Genomic DNA, 21,749 nt, shown 5'->3' on the forward strand with positions numbered 1-21,749 from the left:
TAATCCCCGTCTCTTTTCCTCGCAGAGATCCTCAGCGGCGTCATTCGCAGCGTGAAGAAGGAAGGAGAATGGAAGGTAAGCAGGCCGATTCTGCTGCCCTGGGGATATGCTGTATCCATATATCGTGCTCCTCCCCCTCCAGTCTCTTGAGATTCACACCTGAGTTTTTCCAGGCTGGATCAGATCCCTGCTCTGTCTAGCCCATCATCCGTCCCCAGCTAGGCTTGGGTATGTCTGCCTTCCCACCGCGCTGGATCAGACCCAGCTTGTCCAGCTAGCCCCATATCTCCCCAAACACACACCCTGGATCAGACCACTGGGCCCAGTGAGCCCAGTAACTTCCTGCCTCCCCTTTCCCCCTCCTTACACCGGATCAGACCACTTGGCCCAGCAAGCTAGCCTGGGTGGGAGGAGGAGGAGCATGGGGGCAGTATGCACCATTGGGCAGGCAGGTTATTGAGCCCCTGGCATGGACTCGGCTGGGGTGTGTGGAGCACGGGGCGAGGCCGGTACAGCAGGGGGAGCACAGGGAACTAGCTTGCCCAGTGGCCAGATCTGGTGCAGTGGGATGCTGGGCTGTGTGGAGCAGTAGGGTCATTTGGCATGGCAGGAAGGTGGTGGAGATGTTGGGCCAATGGCCTACAGGGCTTTCCGAGGGGAACATGGAGACTCCCCTGGTTCCATTTCTCCGTGCCCTGATCCTGTTCTGCCCGAGGGCAGGGGAGCAGGTATCTGGTGGATCAGAGCAGGAGACTGGGAGCTAGGACTCCTGGGTTCTGTCCCTGCCTCTTGCACTCACCCTGTCACCTGGGCGAAGAGGCTGATCTCCTCCAGTCTAGGAGGATGGAACCATTCTGAATGGCCGGGTGTCCCAGGTTTGTCTCCTACATCTCGTACCAGCCACTCTGCTCGGAGCCGCTCTCCCTGTAGCTCCTCACGCAGTCCTTAGCACGGTCAGCTCAGCAAAGTGCAGGTTTGGTACCGGCCCTGCTTCTCTGCTGTAGAAGGGCTGGGCCGGGAGCCGTCAGCTCTGCCGTTAGCAGTCGCTCTGCTCCCTTGGCTGTGCCGCGGATGATGATGGTGGGCGGCTGTGCTCAGGGCAGTGACTAGCTCATCTGAAGTGGTGCGCTCCCCTCTCACTGCCCCAGGTGCTGATTATGGACCACCCTAGCATGCGCATCCTCTCGTCGTGCTGCAAGATGTCCGACATCCTGGCTGAAGGCATCACGAGTGAGTGGCCCTTCCCTCCCATCTGCTCCCCCTACCAGGGCTCCCCTCCCCTTGCATACACTTCGCACTCGGGGAGTTGACTTGTCTACATTCACGTTTGCATCTAGTTTCCCTCCTTTGCAGCCTCCTAGATGCCCTCCTTGCTATTGGTACCTTCCCAGCCAGGTCTAGTTCCCTTAGCCCGGCACTTTCAGCCCGTGGAGCCTCTTCACCGCTTTTCTCAAACTCCCGTTAACTCCTCACTGCTCCTCCCCCATGCTGTGGGCAGGGTCCTGGCTGGGGAGGGGGAATGCTGGCTCCCTGCTCTAGGGTGGAGGAGCCCTGGGGTTGAGGGGCACAGAGCTGAGCCAGCACTCTAGCGGGGTGCCCCCAGCACAGTACAGAGGGACGTTCCCTCGCTGCTCCGTACTGTGGCAGCATCGCAGCCCACGGCCCCACATCAAAGCAGCTGCTGCATTGTAGCCTGTGGAACGCCCTGGCCTGCTGCCAGCGAACATCACTGTGCCCCTTGGCTTCCCCTCCACCCATCCCAGTGGAGAGCAGCTGGGGTGGGTGGCTAGGACACACTGACCCGCGCCCAGTGTCTGCTCTCTCCTAGTTGTGGAAGATATTAACAAGCGCCGGGAGCCAATCCCCAGCCTGGAGGCCATCTACCTGCTCAGCCCAGTGGAGAAGGTAGGAGCTCGGGCCTGGGGCAGCTGGATGGGGAGCAGGGGAGACCCCGGGGACAGCTCCTAGTGCTGCCTGGAGGTGGCGCTGTCCAGGGGGATGCGCAGCACAACGTCAGGATGGGAATGGGGCCAGTAGGGGCTCCCCAGGAGGCTGCTTCCCCGGAGCTGGGCTTCATGTTCTTTGCCACGTGAGGCACAGACTGTCCCCCAGACCTCTCCGCAGTGCAATCCTGTGGGGGTTGGATGGGCAGGTGCAGCAGGCGGAGAGAGGCGACCTCAGCTGAGACTCAAAGCGAAGGAGACTCTATGAGGCAGAGGCTCAGGGAGCAGGGGCTGTTGGGGAGGAGGCTCCTGCATCTGCAGCAGCGAGGCGAGTGGAGGGAGACCAGGGGCAGGGGGCGCTGGCAGAGCAGGGTGAAGCCCAGAACCCGCAGGGGCTGCCCGCGGAGGGAGTGCTGTAGGAGAGGACTGCGAGCTGGGGCCTGGGGCTTGGGACAGGGCAGCCAGGTTCTCACCTGTCACAATGGCTGGTCGAGGGGTCTAAACAGGTTCCAAATACCCTGCCAAGCTAGCTGGCGTGGCGAAGCTGCAGGTGCCCAGCATGGCGCCAGGGGAGGGAGGGGGCCCTGATGGCAGCTGCCTGGGATTGCTGCTCGGCCGGCTGTTCCCTGGGCACTGCTCAGAGCCCACTTAGTTCAGCAGCAAGGCAATGCCAGGCCCCATCTGTGGCCGGGCACGGACACTTCTGTGGCAGCGAGAGATATGACTGGGCCCTAAGGATGTCCCGGGCACATGGGCACATGCCCTGCTCCAGGCAGGGAGGGAGCCCAGAGCCAGGGGGGTGAAAACCAGCCCACCTCCCGATGGCATCGTGCTGGGTCCTGAGTCCCCAGGTGCTGGGGATGGGATGGGACCTTCGGGCAGCAGGGAGGGGCCTCGACTGATGCTGACATCCCCCCTCTTCCCCCTTTGCAGTCGGTGCAGGCTCTGATCGGTGACTTCCAGGGCACCCCCACCTTCACCTACAAGGCAGCTCACGTCTTCTTCATCGACAGTGAGTATCAGGGGTCGGGGGATCCCCAAGCTGGGAGCCTGGCCAGCGGTTCACTGGCGCCTGGGGGTGGGGGTGTCTCTCTGCCGGCAGGCCAGTGTGCAGCCCCCTGATTTCGCTCTGCCCTCCTGCAGGGGGTTGCAGCCCCAGCAGGCCAGACCGAACGACCCCACCTATTCCTTCCCCCACTTCTCCCCCACGGGCCTGCCTCCAGCCAGCACGGCTCACAGACACCTGCAGCGTGCGCCCAGAAAGGCGGCCTCTGGCTACCATTCCCAGCATGCATTGCTCCATCAGTCCCAACTCGGGTGCGGGGATGGGACAGCACCAGAATACCCAGTGTGTCAGGGTCAGATCTGCTTCTCCCCATTACAGCGGCAGGGGGATCCCAAGTCCTCGTTCCTCCTTGTGCATCATCCTGAGTTGTAGACTCCAGTTACTCAGCCCTGCGGGGGCGCTGAGGACAGGGTGTGAGACAGGAGGGGCTGTGTCGGAGAGATTGTGGCTCCCCCTCGCTGCTGATGCTGCAGAAGGCAAGAACCCAGCATGACTCTGGTTCGGGGGGGCTGGACTCATCGTTGACTCCTGTGTGGCCCTGCTGGCTTGCCCAGGTTCCCCACAGGTGTGCAGCACTACTGCCCCTGCTGTGCCTGGTCTGGCCCCGTCCGTGGGGGCTGGCGCTGTGCCGGGGGTACTGAGCCCTGTGCCTGTCACTCGCAGCCTGTCCTGAGCCTCTGTTCAACGAGCTGAGCAAGTCACGGATCATCAAGGCCATCAAAACCCTCAAGGAGATCAACATGGCCTTCCTGCCCTACGAGAGCCAGGTGAGGGGTGGCTGGGTTTTGGAGGAGCAGGCCACCGGGGTGGATGGTGACGTACAACACCCCATCCTTAGTGTTCCACGTGGCTCCGGGGCGGGGGGGGGGACCTTTCCCTTCTAGGGCCCCGGTTTTGACGCCAGCACAGGGCAGCAGGGACTAGCTGGCTGCTCACACCCTGTGAGACATGGAATCGCTGGCTTGCACCTGGTGGGGATGGTAGATGTATGGGGGAGGAGGGTCCTGCCTCTTTGGCTTTACCAGCTCTTACTGATGGTTTATACCAGGCCTGCAAGACACAGGCCGATACTCCACACGCCTGCCCTTTGCCCAACCACCCCATCCCCTCCTTGTGTCATCAGTGGATTTCCCCCCTCACGCTCCTGAGGGGCAGGGCTGTGTTGTCAGCCCCATTGCATTGATGGGGAAACTGAGGCACAGAGAGACATGAGCCTGGTCTACACACAAAAGCTTTGTTGGTATGGGTTTGTTACGGGGACATGAGAGAAAAAATCCCCCCTGCAACTGATGCTGGCAGAGCCCCGGGTAGATGCCGTTACGCTGGCAAAGCAGTCCTTTCGCCACTCTAGCTGATTTCATCTGGGGTACCAGTGCCAGCTGTGCCAAGAGAAGCTTTGGCTGGTATAAGCTGAGTGTCCGTCAGGAGGCTTTGCTGGCTCACCCGTCCCGTTGCGCCAGCAAACCCTTTGTGGGCCGATACTGTTTTATTGGTGTCCAAGCACATTTGCCCCAGTGGCTCGTTCTGTTCGGCTAGTGAAATAAGCGACAGCGGCAGACGTGCCTTGATGCCGGGTTTGCCCGTGGCTATGCTGGGGCTTTCGCCAGACTAGAAGTGTGGCCAAGCCCCCTTCCACAACATTGACTTCTCCAGGGCAGAGACACACCCCTGAGGGCACCCGGGAGTCTGCAGCCACGTAAGGACCTGAAACTGGGGCATCTTCATCCCAGGCTGGTGCATGAATCTCTGGGCCGCTATCCCTCTACTACAACAGGAGTGGCACTGGCAAAAGGATCTTTCCCTCACTGGGGGCTTGCTACGGCTCCGCCAGGCTGGCCTGGTCAATTGCCCATCTTAAGGGCGTGGTGTGAGGCACAGCTGGCCTGGCTGCCAGCAGGTGGCACCAGCCCAGTCTTGACCACTGAGCAAGTGAAGGGCACTACTATGGGGGATGGCATGCCTGGCAGGGCTAGTGCCATGGGGAGGAGGGTCAGAGCTGTGCCATCATTCGAGGGCAGTCAGGCCAGGAAGAGCATATCTGGGGTGAAGGCTGCTTTTCGCTGCCCATGGTCCCTCCCTGGCACCCCAGGCCCTGGAGGTTATGGGGTAAGTTAGCTGGAGTGTGGGGGGAACGCAAGGTGCCAGGGTCTGATCTCTGCCTCACCCCCAAACCTGCAGGTGTACTCCCTGGACGGGCCCCAGACCTTCCACAACTGCTTCAGCCCCTTCCGCTCCTTGGACAAGAACAAGCAGATGGAGATGCTGGCAGAGCAGATTGCCACATTGTGTGAAACCCTGAAGGAGTATCCAGCCATCCGCTACAGGAAGTGAGTGTGCCCAGGGGGAGGGAAGGGTACCTGGCCATCTGCTACAGGAGGTGAGTGTGCCCAAGGGGAGGGGTTACCTGGCCATCCCCTACAGAAAGTGAGAAGGGGTACCTAGCTATCCCCTATAGGAAGTGAGTGTGCCATGGGGAGGTACCTAGCTATACCCTATTGGAAGTGTGTGTGCCCAGAGGGAGGGGGTACCTGGTCATCCCTTAATGGAAGTGCAGGTGCCCCTGCAGGAGAGGCTGTTTCTCACCCTTAGGGTTGGTCTTTGCTGCAGGGGCCATGAAGATAACTTCCACCTGGCACACGCTGTGCTGGCCAAACTCAACGCATTCAAGGCAGACAACCCCAGCATGGGCGAGGTGAGCAAGCTGTGCCGGCCACACCCCTGGGGGTGGGGGGAGCGCATGAGAAGTAGAAGGAAGGAGGAGTGATTTAGAACGTCCTTGGAGATCCTGGCAGGGGGAAGGGTGGGGATCTAGACCTCCGTTGGAGATCCTGAGGGGCTGGCAGAACAATAGCATTCCCTGTGTGGCTGGACTAACGGCCCCAGCCCTTCTCTAATGCTGGCCATGAGCACATCTCAAAGTGCTCTACAAAGGCCAGTGTCATTATCCTCTCGGTACAGATGGGGAAACTGAGGCACCAAACAGGGAAGTGTGTGCCCAGCACAGTCTCTTTGTTTATAAACAGGGCAGTTCAATCACAGAACTAAGCTTTGCACACAGGGCTTCTTCCACACCTGGACACTCCTGTCTGTGTGTGCTCCTACACCCATCACCATGAATTCAGCCTCCCAGGGGAGGCAGGTTGGCCTGTGTTACAGATGGGGAAACTGAGGCACACAGGGAGTCTGTCAGAGCAAAAATAGAACCCAGCTCTCCCAAGCCTTAGCCATAGTCAGCCCTCACCTTAGGCTTCCCCCAGCTCCTGCCATCCCTGTCCCACCCCCAGCAGAAGGGAGCTGCAAACACGCCCTTCCCTGGATTCTCACATGGGAAACACAGTAGCTCCTGCCCCCCTAGGAGAAGCAAAGTGATGTAAAATCCAAGGCTTGCCCAGATCTCTCCATCCTGTTGCCTCTGCTCTTGCCTCGAGCTTTTGCCGAGCTGCTGGGAGACTGTGCACCTGTGACCAACTGGGAATGTTTGTAATATCTTTTATGAATCTGATGCGTGCCTCCATTTCTCTATATATTTCATGGCTTCTCTGGCAGGGGTGGAGGGGAAGGTAAGAGTCATGCCGGGGGTGGGGTGTGTCACCTCCCTGTCTTGGTGAAATGAAGAGATTCCAACCCACATCAGCCTGGGGGCCAGAAAGACCGTGGCGGCTCCAATGGCTCCTGGCTGGATGCTCCCAGCAGGGAATTGGAGCAGGGCCCCCAGCTCGAGAACACAGGGTTGGGAAGGTTTGAGCTGGGGGATAAGTGGGGGAAGCTGGGAGCTCTCGCCTGAGAACTGACCAAGATCAGGCCGAGGCCTGGTCTACATGAGGAATTGGGTCCGTGCAACTGCGTGGCTCGGGGGTATGGGAAAGGCATAGCCACTGAAGCAGTGCAGCTGCTGTAGTTTTGAGTGGAGCCTGGCACACACCTGGCTGCCCAAACCATCTACACAGGGAAGGGATTGACAGCATGCTTGTTAACCACTGGAGCTCCAGCCTCCAGCCCCCGTCTGCCCTCCCCACCTGCGATTAGCAAAGATCAAAGTCCTGCTCTGTGCACACCCTGCTGCTGTTACTCCCGTGAGTCCCCCCAGGGATATTCCTGAGGCTCTTGCCAAGCCTCCCTGTCACAGGTGTAAGCACTATCCCCATGTTACAGGGGGGAAACTGAGGCATGGAGCAGCGTGCCAGGAGTAGGTGGCAGAGGCAGGAATAGGAGCCAGGAGTCCTGTCTGCCCAGCCCCCTTCAATAGAATCCAGACAGCACGCCCACTGCAGGGCTGGGAGTGCTGACTCAAGCCCCTGCTCTCAATGCAATGCTGGCTCCATGCAGCACAATCCCGGCTGGCCAGTCCAATGTGCCCCTGCCTTGCCAGCTGGCGCAGAAAGAACCCCAGGGTCTCTTGTAGCATGGCTTCTAGCAGTCAGGTCTCCAAAGCCACCCAGCCTGCAGTCCCAGAAGGGTGGGGGTGGGGGCTGGGCATAGCAACCCATCCAGGCTGGGTAGGGCCGGGGAGGAATGATGGCGCCAGCTCTGGGTTCATGTCCCTGCTCTGCCACAGACTCCCTGTGTGACCTTGGGTGAGTCACCCAGCCCCTCTGGGCCTCCGTCCCCCTCTGCAATGGGGTGACAGCCCTGTCCAGCCCCATGTGCATGGGGGGGCAGGATGCAGCAATGATAGTGCTACAGTGGTGGGGGCCAGATACTCCTCCAAGAGAGGCGCTCCCCCGTCAGCCTCAAGCCATTTACCCAGAGGCTGTGGAGACCTGCCAGACGGGTGGGTGGTGGCCGGTCCGACGTTCTGCTCCCGAGCGTGGCTGAAAATCGGGCCACGTACTGAGGTGGGACAGTTGGGGTAGCATCAGGGGCTGTACGTCCCCACCCCACCCACCCACCCCCGACTGTCTGTGCTACCCAGCGAAGAGCAGACGCAGCCCCCCCCTTGCCGAGGTGCTCCTGGGTGGGCTTGGGTTCCACTGGGGCTGCTGGAGCCGGTTTCAGAGCCGTCTGCCATGAGAGCGCAGGGCTGGTCTCCTATCGCCACCTGCTGCGCAAAGAGGGCAGTGCATGCTGATCAGGCAGGAAGCGGGGGCTGGGCCAGCCCCCCCATGTTGTGGGTCTGAGATGCTGTCCATTTGAGTGGTCTCTGTCCCACTGGATGCTGGGGGGCCACACAGGCTGGGACTGGGGAGCTAGAGCTTCATATGGGGTCCCAGCTCAGATGCAAGGTGGGGCATAGGGATAATGTCCTGTCGTCCCCCTCTGGGACCTTGTATCAAAGAGTCTCTGGGCCTGGTGTTGGTTCATGATAGACTAGCCAGGCTCTTCTGGTGTAGTTCCCCCCCCCCCCCCCACCGTCCCCATGCACCCATGCAGCATAGGGGGCAGTGAGGGGGCTGCCTTGTAAGGGGCATGCTCCCGTTGGTGGAGAGGCACGAGCAGAGAGTGTGCTTGGGGGAGGGGGGCATTGCTATTTGCACAAGGGGGCGTTGCAGCGCAGCTGGGTGGGGAGCTCTCCCCACCAGTCAGGGCAGGACCCCAGGGCACGTCCCAGCTAGCTTGGGGGGTGTCTCTTGGCTTCCCCCGGGGTTGGGGGCTGGCCACAGAGAGGGCAGGTGGTAATGTTTCAAGCCACCAGGGCCCATTGGATTGTGCCGTGTAAGCCAGGCCAGGAACCCTCCGCCAGAGCAGGGGGTGACGGGTTTCTCTCTCCTTTGCCCCAGGGCCCCGACAAAGCCCGTTCTCAGCTGCTGATCGTGGACCGAAGCTTCGACCTGGTGTCCCCGCTGCTGCACGAGCTCACCTACCAGGCCATGGCCTACGACCTGCTCAGCATCGAGAAAGACACCTACAAGTAGGGCCTGGCTGCCAGCAGGGGGCGCCCCGCACCCCTCCTCAGGCGGGCTGGGGGGGATGTGGCCCAGGCACCCGCACTGCTCCGCAGCCCCCACACTGGGGGGAGGGGTGCCGCAGCCTGACCCCATCTTCCCCCTGCAGGTACGAGACGACGGGCATCAGCGACTCGCGGGAGAAAGTGGCGCTGCTGGACGAAGACGACGAACTCTGGGTGCAGCTACGCCACATGCACATCGCTGACGTCTCCAAGTGAGCGCGCTCGGCACTGCCCATGGACACACCCCTCTGTCCCCCACCCAGGGCCGGGACCTTTGGACATGCCCCTCCATGCCCTGCCTAGTGCCGGGACCCGCTACGCACCCTCCCCCCTTTCGGCACACCTCTCCCCTCCCTGCCCACTGGTGGGACCTTCTATCCCCACTTTGGCACAGCCCTCCCCACCCGCTGCCAGGACCTCCCCCCTTGGACACACCTCTCCTACTCAGTGCCAGGACCCTCTACCCCGTTGCTACACCCCTCCCCCTCTTTTCCAGTGCTGGGACTTCCCTGTCCTCCCCTTCAGACACACCCCTCCCCACCCTGGGGCTCCCTCGGACACACCACTCCCCCTTGGATACACTCCTCTCTCACCCCGTGCAGGGACACCCCCCCGCAACACACCCCTCTCCTGCTCAGTGCCAGGACTCCCCCTCCCCCTCCCACCCAGTGCTGGAGCTTGTCCCTCAGACATACTCCTCTCTGGCTGCTGAGAGCCCCTGGACTCAGCCCCTCTGCCCAAAGGACCCCTGGGTGCTCCCTTCCAGAGCCACTGTCCACATCTCCTCTCGGGGATCCCCCTGGACGCTGTCTTCCCCTGATCCCGGGGTCTCCCCATGCACCTCACAGCCCCCTTGAGTGAGTCCCTCACAGACCTGCTGGGGCTGCCACTGCCCCCAGGCCCCCCCCAGCAGGGCGCCGGGAGCCCCCAGAGGTGCACTGAACTGTCTGCCTTGGGATAATCTCCTTCCTTAGAGGTTTTTAAGGTCAGGCTTGACAAAGCCCTGGCTGGGATGATTTAACTGGGAATTGGTCCTGCTTCGAGCAGGGGGTTGGACTAGATGACCTTCTGGGGTCCCTTCCAACCCTGATATTCTATGATTCTATAACTTGGGAAGAGGCACCACCCCATGCCCCATCTGAGGCTCTCGAGGCAGAGAACCCTGGTGCCCGTGGGGAGGGGGCTCCATCCCCTGTAGCATAGGACAGGGTACCCCCTACCTCCAAGGCAGTGCCTGGCTCTGGCCTGACCCCTCTCCCTGCTGCAGGAAGGTGACGGAGCTGCTGCGCACCTTCTGTGAGAGCAAGAGGCTGACCACGGACAAGGTGCGGAGGAGGCTGGGGGGAGCGATTGGGGAGTTCAGGCAGGAGGGAGGGGGGGACCCATCCCACTGCCACTGATGGGGAGGGGAGGCTGCCCTGCTGCCCCAGGAGGGGTTGGTGGGGGGGGTTTGCCTGTAAAGGGCTAAGAGGTGTATGTGGAGCCCCCTGCCCCCCAGCCAGAGCTCTGGAGCTCCCCACAGTGGGGGAAGGCAGAGGCCCATGGGGCAGGGTCAGACAGCAGGATCGGGTCCGCGCAGGGCGAGCTGCAGGGAGCCAACGTTGGCATCTCCCCAGCCCGCTGTCACTTTGCACCTTGAGGGGCGCTCGGGTTGCAGGGCTCCCATCTCGTTCCAGCTGGCCTGGGAAGGGCAGGTCTAACCCAAGCTGCAGCCACATGTGGCCTGAGTGACCCGCCCTGGCACACGTGGCTGGGCTGCTGCGGCTGTCCCCAGGTGAGGCCTCTGCCCTGCAGGGAGCTCCGTGCACTGGGAGGGGCCAGGATCTCACCACCACCTCCCTCCAGGCCAACATCAAGGACCTGTCCCAGATCCTGAAGAAGATGCCCCAGTATCAGAAGGAGCTGAACAAGGTAACGGGGCTGGGGCTTTTAGTGGGCGGGGGCAGGGCATTCAGTGGGGCTGATGGGGGTGCAGGGTGTTCTGTGGGGCTGGTGAGGGACAGTAGGGACTCTCCTGGGGGGCAGGGCACTCTGGGGGGCTCTGTGCAGGTCTAGGCAGGAGCCCTGCCCCAGTGATGGGACTGCCTTACTGCCTGATGACAGCTGCTGACTTGTCCCTCCAGCTGCCCCACTCCACCCCACCCCAGATGTGGCTGCACGTCAGTGCTGGGCAAAACAATCCCTATATACTCTGCTTATACAGCCTATTGGGGTTGCTCCTCTAGCTGAGGGGTTCTCCTTGGGGACTGGGGGGGTGTGGGTGCTCTGGACCAGTCGGTGATGCAGTAAACTCCCCCCATGCCCTGGTCTCTCCCCACAGTACTCCACGCACCTGAACCTGGCTGAGCACTGCATGCGGCACTTCAAAGGGACGGTGGAGAAGCTGTGCAGCGTGGAGCAGGTGGGTCTGTGGGCAGAGCCTGGCTGGGGGGCAGAGTCTGGCTCATGGACTCAGCTTGGAGAGAGGGGTCTCAGACCCGCAGGCTCGATGGAGCCAGGGTCAGCCCCCCCATGCAGCACCGGGGGTGCAGAAGGGGGACATGCGGCTCGGGTTACTCCCTGGGGGCCCGTTGCTCCCATCCTGCTGCGGGGGCGGGAGGAAGCAGAGTGGCCTGACCTGGGCCTTGTGTGTGCGCCCTCTCCCCCCATAGGACCTGGCCATGGGAACGGACGTGGACGGGGAGAAGATTAAGGACCCCATGAAGATCATCGTGCCCGTCCTGCTGGACCCCAGCGTGCAGGCCTACGACAAGATCCGCATCATCCTGCTCTACATCTTCCTGAAGAATGGTAACGCCACAGGCCTGCAGGGGGAGCACTGGGGGGCCTGCTGCTGCAGGGGGGTGCTCCTGGAGGCAGGGCCCAGGCCTGTGGGGCTGGGGGGGAATAGCAATGCTCAGACTGGCACGTCCCCCAGCCATATAGGGCACCTCCCGGCCAGCCACTTCCCAGGGCCTGTGTCCAGCTTGACTCTACGGCCCTGTCTCCCCTCTGCCCACCTCTTGGTGCCTGCGAGCCTGCCAGTGCGCTGTGCCCACGCTCCGCACTGCCCCCTGGGCTCAGACCTGGCGGCCTTTGCTCCCTGCTGCTGCCTTCCGAGCAGTGTCCGCCCTCCATGCTCCTCCAAGCCCGTTCTCTGCAGGGAGGGGAAATGGAGACACACACCCAGAGCGGCCCCCCAGCCTGTTCTCTGCGGGGAGGGGGGATGGAGAAACACACCCGGAGCAGCCCCCCGGCCCATTCTCTGCAGGGAGGAGGGACATCTCTCTCCTCCTGCAGGCTGCTCAGATACCATGTTCTGTCTCTGAGCGTCCTGCGACCAGTCCCCTGCCCGCCCCTTGTGTCATCCCTGTACCAGCTCCCTGCTTCTTGCTGCATCCAGCCCCTTCCCCCAGCTCACCAGGGCCTGGGGAACCTCCCTGACACTTGGCACAGTCCCTCTTCCCCCATCCGTTCCTGCCCCATGCTGGCTCGGTGGGGCAGGGCCCTGCTCCGAGGCCCTTCCTGTAACCCTGCTCAGGCACTGCCCCTGGGCCCATTGCTCAGGCCAGTGTGCCCTCATGTGGCTCCTCTGGCTGCCCGGCTGCCCAGTTTCCTGGCCAGGGGGTGCTGTGGAGTTGCCAGGCCTCCCCGTCTGCACTAAGCAGCAGTAAATGGTTTGGGGGGGCAGGAGGGGGAGGGAGCGTGTTGCACCTGACTGGCCGCAGGAGGGAGAGCCCACTGCACTGTCAGGGGGAGTTAGAGAGACCCCTCCGCCAGCGCCCGAGGGAACCTGTGGAGGGAAGAGCAGCAAGAACCAAAATTCGATCATTAACTGCGTGGGGTCCAGTGGGTTAGCGCGGATGGTGCTGGGAGCCAGGACTCCTGGGTTTACCCCCAGCTGTGAGAGGGGTGGGAAGAGCAGGATCTCAGGATCTGATCGGGGAACTAGGACTCCTGGGGCCACGGACTCGTGTGCCTGGGCTGTGGGTGCGTCCCAGGGGTGCTAGGGCTGACCTGTCTGTCCCCGTGCAGGTGTGAGCGAGGAGAACCTCACCAAGCTGATCCAGCATGCCAACATCCAGCAGCAGAGAGACATCATCCACAACATACAGCTCCTGGGCATTTCTCTCACGCCTGGGGTAAGGGACTGGGGCCAGCAGCTGTACTCATGCCAGGGGGCAGATCTGTGCTGCACAGGGGAGCCCAGGCCATCCTGGAGGTGCCCCCCTATGGCAGTGACCTACTCCCAGCACAGAGGTGGCCTCTGTCCCTATACAGTGGGGTGACGCCCTCCCCATATGAGGGTGACCCCCGAGTTACTCCCCATCTGGGGTGACTTCTTTTGCCCCTGCAGAGGACTCTGGGGATCAGGACCTCAGATCGCCAGGGAGCTGGAGCTGGTGACCACTGTGTGGGGTGGCCATGTGGCAAATGGGGGGAAGCAGCTCTGTTCTCCCGTCAGTCTCTCTTCACTCCTCTGTCTGTTTTTCTGTCTGTGTCTGTCTGTCTGTCTCTCTCTCTCTCTCTCTCGCTCAGTGATCCATTCTGTTCTTTTCTCTGCCTCTCCCCTGCCAGCCCGGCTGGAGCGACTCAGGTAGGCCGCGCTCTCCCTGTCTGCCCCCGTTCCCACCCCGCACCTCCTCCCTGCTGCCTCTCACCCCCTCTCCCTTCCTCCCCCAGAGCGGGCAGCTGCGACCGGAGAGGAAGGTGCGGCTGGAATCCACCTACCAGCTCTCCCGCTGGACCCCCATGCTCAAGGACATCATGGAGGTACCGGGCCATCTGCTTCCTGGCCTTGGGGGTGGGGTTGCAACCGGCAGGCTGGGCCCAAGGGGGAGGGGTCGGTTTGGGGTCAATCATATGTAGAGCCCTGCATATCCGTGCCCCATTTCTGCGGATAGTGGATCGGCTGCAGATACAACCGTGCAGGGCTGTACTCCCCAGCAGCGCCTGGCCCGCGGCATCTGGCTCAGGCAGCCCGGGGGACGCAGGGCACTCGGGGCCGCCGGCCCACAGCCAGTGGCTAGGCAACACGTCGGAGTTGGGGCTGTCCGGCACCCACTCGCCCCACCGCGCGGCTTCCTGTCCAGCAGCTCGAGCAGCACCAGTGTCCCCACCAGCTCCTGAGCAGCAGGATTTGGGATTGGAGAGGGTGAGGCCCCGGCACCCCACCCCTCCACCCCACTGTGATGCAACATGCTCTGCTGCTGCCGTGTACACTCGTGACCCCCCAGGAGCGGCACGTGATGAGAAACCCCTTCCCCCCCAGCCCCCACCCCTCCACACTGCCCCTTCTCCTCAAGATCCCGCCCCCACACTGCCCCTTCTCGAGACTCCGCCCCCTCCAAGCTGCCCCTTCTCCTAGAGACCCTGCCCCCTCCACACTGCCTCTTCCCTGCAAGACCCCTTCCCCACCCTCGCTAGCTGCTGCCGGTGTGGATGCGGATACAGGTAAAAGGCGGCTTGTGGATCGCAGGCTGATGCACATCCACACTTTTTTGTATCTGTGCAGGGCTCTAGCCATGAGAGGGGCTCATCAGTGAGTCCTCTCCTGCTGCTGTCCTTAGGGGTCTTCAACCATAGACACGAGTGCAGGGGAGTTGTCTTACCCGGTGCTGAGATGCTGCCACCTCTGGGGTGGGGCACGGGCGGTTTATACAGCGGTCCCTCACCGGGGCTGAATTCTTCCTAAGGAGTGGCAGGCAGCTATTAACAACGGCCCAGCAGCGCTGCATGAGAGTCTAGGGCAGGAGATGATCAGTGTGTGGGGCTGGAAGTGCAGGGGATCCAGGCAGCACACTGTCGTGACTGGCACTGGAATCTGAATGGCTGGCAGGGTCCTTGGTCTAACCTCCAGTGAGGAGCAGCTGTGTGACGTTCATCTAAAGGATGAACTCCTGCAGCACAGTACTGGTCACGCCCCCTGCAGACCCCCCCCCCCAACTCACTCCCTGCAGTACAGCACCCCCTAGCGCCACACTGGGGTCATAGAGCACCCTCTGCCGACTCACTCGCACCCCCCAGCACCCAGTGGCTTTTCCTTAGAGGTCTCCTATCCAAGCACTGCCTGGGCCCAAACCTGCTTAGCTTGTGAGAGGTGACATAGTCACTCCTTCCCCCCACCTTTGCTGGGGGCTGAGCCCCTCATCACCCTGTCCTGTGGGGCACTCCTCAAGGGGGTGGGGGGCACACTTAGTTGCCTTCAACCTACTGGCTTGGGGCTCCTCCAGACCAAGAATTAACCCCCCTGCCCGAGCTCCTGTCCTGGCAGATCAGAGGTGGGAGGCTCCCAGGCCCCTGTTCCAGCATTGTGATGGTTCCTTCTGTGGGATTTTGGGACAGGTAGTTGTGGTAACCTCAGTCCCATGCCTAATCCAATCAGGGGTGCCCCCCTCTGCGCCAGCCGCAGCTTGGCAGGCCTTAAGCTTCCCTGTACAAGTCAATGCAGCGGACTAATGTAAACGCCCCTATTATGTGGCATTAGGATGTATCATTGCTTGGGCCCCCTGCGTGCCTGGGACACACCTCATGGAGCAAGAGGCAGAGCCTGGATCTGCCCGCAGCAGGGAAGGGGCACTGAGGGCAACCCCCTGCTTCCCCCCCACCCAAGTGTGGGGCCCTGGATCCGGCTGTAGGAGGTCTCTGCCCTCCCCATAACGGTGGATGGGTGAGGAGTTCACAGCAGGGCACTGAGCAGCTGAGGGGGATGTGGGGAGTTGGGGGGCATCACTGGAGGAGTCAGCGTGCTCTTTGCTGGCTCCCCATGCCCCACCCTGGAAAGGTGGCCCCAAGCTGCTCCCCCCAGGGACTGTCAATCATTCAGTAAGGAGCCTTCCCAGCTCCTCCCCACCAGTGGGGCCTGGCTTGGCCACCAGGTCCGAGGTTCCTGCTGCTTGGCCCCTGCTGATCTGTCCTCCCTCAACTCCCCGCCAGGACATCATTGAGGACAAACTGGACAAGAAGCTGTGGCCCTTCGTGTCAGACCCTGTCCCGACCACCAGCTCCCAGGCTGCTGTCAGGTAAGGCTGAGCCTGGCTGGGCTGTGGGGGGCAGAGCCCTGACACCCCCGCCCCTCCTGGCTTATAGCCTCTGTGCCTGGGAGTGTGTGGAGAGGACCCTGCTCTCTCTGAGGTGGGGGGTGACCAATAGCTGGAGCTCTGGACCCCTCTTACCATGTCCCCCACACCCCAGCAGTCCCTCAACACACCAGGGCCCAGGATGGAGGAAAGGGACTGGCTGAGCTCTAGACACCACCCTCCCCTACTTCCTCTTGCCTGCTTTGGGACTCCTGTCCCACGCCCTTGGGCAGGGCCTGGAGGAGGCTGGGGGGTAGGCCCTGCGCCTCCGCCTGGCATCCCCTCAGCAAGCCCCTGGTATCCACACAGCCCCTCTCTCCCCCCAGCGCCCGCTTCGGGCATTGGCACAAGAACAAGCCAGCAGCTGAGTACCGGACCGGTCCACGCCTCATCATCTACGTGCTGGGTGGGGTGTCCATGTCTGAGATGCGCTGCGCCTATGAAGTGACCCGGGCCACCGAGGGCAAGTGGGAGGTGGTGATCGGTGAGTGGGGCAAGTCCTGGGGGGAAGGGTGACTGGAATGCCCAGGTCAGGGACAGTCGGGAACCCCTGGAAGGGGGAGACCCTATAACTGCACGCCCAGCACCCACAGGGACCTCTGTCCTCCCGCACCCAGGGGCATGGGAACAGATGCGCTTTCCCCAACTGCCAGCAGCCCCACATGGCCTGTATCTAGCCACCTCATCTCCTGGTCTTGGGCTCCCCAGGTCTCTCCTTGCCCAGGGACCTTGTGTGGGGGCCCAGTCAGACACCCCCAGTAACACCGCTAGGGATATGGCTCACTCCCTGCACACACCCCTCTAAGACCCAAGGATGAGGAACCCTGTCAGCGCGTGGATTCTTGCCTGGCCGTGCAGGGTACAGCGGGACTAGGGGTGCAGTGCCAGGCCATGGGGGGGTAGGAGACAGCCTCACCCCGCACTAGAGCAGGGTCCAGCTGCAAGGATGGGGGAGATGGTGTTGTTAGCCTCATGCCCGCCCCACTGTGCCCACTGCTGCCAACCACCTCTCTCTCCCCCAGGTTCCAGTCACATCCTGACTCCCAAGTGCTTCCTGGATGATGTCCAAGCCCTCGACCATGAGGCACCTGGGGAGGCCTAGAAGGAGCCCCCTCCCCCCAGAGACTCTGCCCCCCCACAGATCGCTTTCCCCAGCTCAACCTGCTCTTCTTAACAAGGCACTTCCCCCCCCTACTCCTGGCAGCGGTGTCGGTTCTTGGGGGAGGGACGGGAGAGGGGACGGGCCCCCCAGGCTGCTTGGCTGTTAGGGCAGGGTCAGGCCAGGCTCCCTCCCTCTGACACAGCGTCTATGGTTGTCGCCCTCTGTGCCCTATGGCTACCCTCCCCCCGATGGGATAGGGGAAGAGTCAGGCTCCATTATCTACAGCTTCAGCCATTCCTACCTCCCCTGCCTCTGACCCAAAGCACAGCACCTCCCCCTCCCCCTCCTGTCACCCTTCTGCCAGTGATGTGGGGCATGCAGAGGCTGCTACCAGCATCTGGCTTTGGGGGGGATGTGATCCAGCCACTGAGCCCCAGGCTGTGTCTGTCCAGTCTGCAAAGGGTTAAAGAGAATCCCCCTTCTGCCCCCCTATCATCCCCATTCACTGCCTTGGGGTGCTGGCCCAGCCCTGGCTCCCTGCACCCCTCCCATCACAGCCTGGCATCCTGGCCTCTTGGCCAGTGAGGACCTCGGCTCCCGAAGGGGGGAGGGGTCCTAGCAGGAGTTGCAGTCAAAGTGCCCAAGTAAGTGGGGGTGGAGCCAGGACTGCGTAGGAGGCGTGTCCAGGGTTGGTCAGCGGCAGGTAGGGTGACCAGATGTCCCGATTTTATAGGGACAGTCCTGATATTCGGAGCTTTCTTATCTAGGCTCTTATTACCCCCCACCCCTTGTCCCAGTTTTTCACACTTGCTGTCTGGTCACCCTAGCAGCAGGGCAGAGCGGGCTCGCCACCTGATGGGCCTGGATCAAATGCCCCTGCCCAGAGGCAGACACCTCCCCACTGCCTTTTCCTGGGCACCTGGAGCCCCAGCTCCATCTGAGGCAGCCAGCTCCAGCCCCCTTGGGTCTGATCAAGCCCTGAGCCAAGCCTCACCCCCTGAATCCCACGGGCCCTAGAGATCCTCTCCCTCTTGCCTGCCAGCAGGTCTGTGCTGGGCCAAGCGCTGGCAGGAGTGATCCCAGATAAAGGCAGTGACCTCCTTTACCGGGAGTGTCCTCCGGGGGGGTGGGGGGCGCAGGGGGAGAGTGAGTTTGTTCGCAGCTCTGAGGCCCGCCCCCCCCCCTCCCATTATCACAAAGTCAGTGCTGGCCCTGCCCCCGCCCCCGGCTACTGCCCTGCTGGGCATGTGCCTGGGCCAATGAAGTGCATTGCCAAAGGCTGGCCGAGGTCTCTGCTGCTGTTCACGGACGGGGTGGGGTGGGTGGCTGTGGGCCCAGGGCGCCAGAGAGTGGGATCTCCCCAGCTCCCCCTCCAGCCCTGCTGCAGGTCCCTGGCTCTGAGTCACCTGGCCACCCCTGCCTCCTCCCTCCCCTCCCGGCCGCCGGGAGGAGGGTGGGGCAGTGGCTGGAGTGTTTGGACCAGGGCCTGGGGCTCTGCTCTGGCCTGTGGTTGCCCCCTGCTGGTGCAGTGCTGGCTCACCCAGCCGTGCCCCATGTCCCGCTGCCCCTATTGTGTGAGCAGCTGCTGTAGGCTTGTCCCACAGGCCAAGCCAGGCCTCCCCTCTGGCACCCTCTAGTCTGTGCCAACAGCTGGGGGTGCAGTGGCAGTGTCCCCAACCCCCCCCCTCATTGGAGGGAGAAAGGAGACAAGGAGGGGCTGTGAAAGAGCCCCATTCTCCTACCCTTCCTGCACCCTGCTCCCCTGGCTCAGCTCGGAGCCTCGTCCTGCCTCTGTAGTCACTGGGCATGGGGGTTAGCGCCATCAGCAACCCCACCCCCCACCAGCTGGAAACAGTGAGCGACCAGTGCCAGGTCAAGGACCTGCCCCAGGACCCGGAGGAGTATGGGGGATCAGGGCCTAGACCAGGCGTGACCGTAGTGGGGGATCAGACCCATCACTCATGAGGGTTGGGGGTTGTCTAACATCTCCTCTCATCCTGCTCGCAGGTGTGGCCCCTACTGCCCTCTCCCAGCCCATCCCCTGCTCCCTTGGTGCCCAGGGGGCACTCAGCCAGCCGCACATGGTCGTGCACCCCATGAGGTGGGAGGGAGGCTCCAAGCCTGGGAGCTGTGCTGTGCTAAGGACCAAACCCGCCTTACCCAGGTCCTGGGAGATTTTCGTGATGCGCAGAGTCACTGCTCTGGTTGCCTGTGACCCCTCCCGCCCTGACCTGCAGGGTCCCAGCCAGGCCAGTGGGGGGGAGAGCAGCACGGCTATTGCAGGCAGTTGTGTGAGAGGGAGGGAGGAAGCGGGGGTCTGGAGGGCACTGACTTGGCCATGCAGCCAGGGGTTGGGACCTGGGCTGAGCCAGGTTTGGCGCAGGGATGGCCTGGCTGGGCATGCCCTGTTTGTGATCAGCTGGGCCTAGCCTTGGCCATGTCAGGCTAGCACCCCTTCAAGCCCAGTGCCCCTGGCTGGTTCACGGAAAGGGTGGGGAGGGCAGGCGACTGCTTCCCAGCCCAGGTAGGGGATCCCCTGGGTAGGAGACAGGCAGAGAGAGAAAAATGACATGAAACCTCAATAAAGGGCACCAAGAGCAGGAGTGACTCGCATGGAACCCAGGAGTCCTGCCTCCCAGCCACTGATCTAACCCTTGGACCCTGCTCCCCTCCCAGAGCTCAGCACAGAACCCAGGAGTCCTGCCTCCCAGCCCCCCCTGCTCTGCCCATCCTTCTCTCCCCTCATACTCCTGCTAATAATGGCAGACGCAGCCTGCTGGGAACATGCCCCGGCACAGGTCAGTCCCGTAGAGCCCAGCAGGCCCCGTTTCCCCTCCCCCTGGGCCAGCTCCTGTCTCCCTGCTGGGCAAACGAGCCCTGCCAGCCCTGCGTGCCTGCTGTGGACGGGGTGAGAGACCCTGGCACCTCGGATCTGCTGCTCGGGCCCAGCCCCAATCTGCTCAGCTGCGGAGCTTTCCACCCCTGATACCCGTGGGGAATTGTCAGCTCCAATTAACAGCCATTTGGATAATTGCTGCGCAGCTGCCAGGCAGGTGGGTGGCAGATTGGGGGCCTGGAATGAAAACGCTCCAGCAGAGACACCTGCCCAACTGTGGGCTCGCCAGCTCCCCCTATGGCTGCCCTTACAGCTGGGCTGCCACCGGGGCTCTGTGTGCACCCCCAGCCTGCACCTTGAGCAAGGGGGACCCCAGCCACACACGCTGTACCCCTCAGCCTGCCCCCAGAAGCATGAGGGGGGTGCAGGCATGAGACAGCCGGCCATGGTCCTGGTCGGTGCTAGGCAGGAGGGTGGGTCCGGCAGACAGGCTCAGCCTGCAGAGACCTGCATGCAGACCCTGCTGGAGGGAGAGTGTTTGGGGCAGAGCGGGATGACTGGGGGGCTTACAGCAGGGCTGGGGGGAGGCAGTGGGGGTAGCAGGGAGGGGGAGAGGTTTACAGTAACTGCAAGCTGCATACACTGCATGGGTCGGGGGGCCAGGGGGTGATTTGGGGTGGGGCAGTGGGAGGCAGGAGGTGCGGGTGGGTGATACCCCCATGCAGTGGCAGTGCCCCCTGTAGGCAGCACTGGTGCATCCACTGGGCCCTAGAGCAAATATTGTCTACAGATCGGAGTTCACCAAACCCAGGCTGAGCCAGCCCTGCCCCCAACCTGCCCATCCCTTGTGGGTGTGGACTGCAGCCCAGTGCCCCCTGGCCATGCTGGGGGCTGAGCGATCCCAGAATGATGCCCAGCGCACACCCCTTCTCCTGGGCAGGGACTCAGTATCTCGTCCCCCAGCCCTCCCCAGAATCGGCCCCCAACCTCCGGGGCTGGGCGGGAGGCAGGGAAGGCAACCGGCCTGAGCCAAGTTCACAATTATGCAACCAGCCCGTGTGATGCTGCTTATCATCTTACCGCACAGCCCAAAGCTGGCTCACCCGCCACTTTCATGGCATTTCATTGCCTGAAATTAAATCTCATTTCCTAATTACTGGGTGGACTCCAGCTGCTGGGCTGGGCTTTAAGAAGGGGGCAGCGTAGTGTGATCAGCATCAGTTACAGAGACAGCCTGTTGGAGAGAACCCCCCCAAAGCCCGAGACCCCCCTCACCACAGCCAGCCCCCCCAGGCTGCATCTAACGAGGCCCACTCACCTCCCTCTGCCCTGCAGGAAACTCAGCCTGGCTGATTCCTACAGGGCCCATCCAGCCCAGTATCCCCTCTCCCTGCTACGCTGGCTCTGCCCAGTGGAATTAGGGTGACCAGACAGCAAGTGTGAAAAATTGGAACGGGGTGGGAGGTAATAGGAGCCTATATAAGAAAAAGATCCAAATATCGGGACTGTGCCTATAAAATTGGGACATCTGGTCACCCTAAGTTCATGTGCTGTGGAGCAGCTCACAACATGGGTGCCAACCTCAGGGCAGCCCCGAAACTGGCTGGGTGTTCTCAAAAGAGCTTACAGCAACCAGGTACTGGCTGTGAATTCCTCCAGCCCTGCAACAGCCGCAGACAGTCCCCTGAGGCACCCCGGTCTAGCAAGCCGGCCTCAGTGATAGACAGGCCCAGGGTTAGGTTCCAAAAGGCAATAGAAGCTGCTGTCACCTCCAAGATCTGTTTCTCTTTCCGGGATAACCCCAGCTGAGCTGCTTGGGGATCCCTTGCTTACGCTTCGAAATCTTGCCCTCCCCAG

General features: G+C 62.2%; 1 protein-coding gene across 1 annotated transcript in view; it reads left to right on the forward strand.

Moving 5' to 3' along the window:
- Nucleotides 1-19,656, forward strand: part of LOC311510602 (syntaxin-binding protein 2-like) — a 38,095-nt gene extending 18,439 nt beyond the window's left edge. Inside the window, exons 2-19 of the mRNA XM_084610391.1 lie at nucleotides 26-75; nucleotides 1,149-1,230; nucleotides 1,829-1,905; nucleotides 2,877-2,955; nucleotides 3,673-3,776; nucleotides 5,188-5,336; nucleotides 5,617-5,701; nucleotides 8,727-8,857; nucleotides 9,001-9,108; nucleotides 10,164-10,221; nucleotides 10,742-10,807; nucleotides 11,217-11,297; nucleotides 11,548-11,686; nucleotides 12,911-13,017; nucleotides 13,559-13,648; nucleotides 15,812-15,897; nucleotides 16,281-16,438; nucleotides 16,977-19,656. Coding sequence (XP_084466517.1) covers nucleotides 26-75; nucleotides 1,149-1,230; nucleotides 1,829-1,905; nucleotides 2,877-2,955; nucleotides 3,673-3,776; nucleotides 5,188-5,336; nucleotides 5,617-5,701; nucleotides 8,727-8,857; nucleotides 9,001-9,108; nucleotides 10,164-10,221; nucleotides 10,742-10,807; nucleotides 11,217-11,297; nucleotides 11,548-11,686; nucleotides 12,911-13,017; nucleotides 13,559-13,648; nucleotides 15,812-15,897; nucleotides 16,281-16,438; nucleotides 16,977-17,056 — 1,730 coding nt within the window. The 3' untranslated portion in view covers nucleotides 17,057-19,656. The remainder of the gene's footprint in view (nucleotides 1-25; nucleotides 76-1,148; nucleotides 1,231-1,828; nucleotides 1,906-2,876; nucleotides 2,956-3,672; nucleotides 3,777-5,187; nucleotides 5,337-5,616; nucleotides 5,702-8,726; nucleotides 8,858-9,000; nucleotides 9,109-10,163; nucleotides 10,222-10,741; nucleotides 10,808-11,216; nucleotides 11,298-11,547; nucleotides 11,687-12,910; nucleotides 13,018-13,558; nucleotides 13,649-15,811; nucleotides 15,898-16,280; nucleotides 16,439-16,976) is intronic.
- Nucleotides 19,657-21,749: the final 2,093 nt, after the last annotated feature.

Source organism: Lepidochelys olivacea (assembly GCF_965140295.1).
Source record: "Lepidochelys olivacea isolate rLepOli2 genome assembly, chromosome: 20".
NCBI classification, from domain to species: Eukaryota; Metazoa; Chordata; order Testudines; family Cheloniidae; genus Lepidochelys; species Lepidochelys olivacea.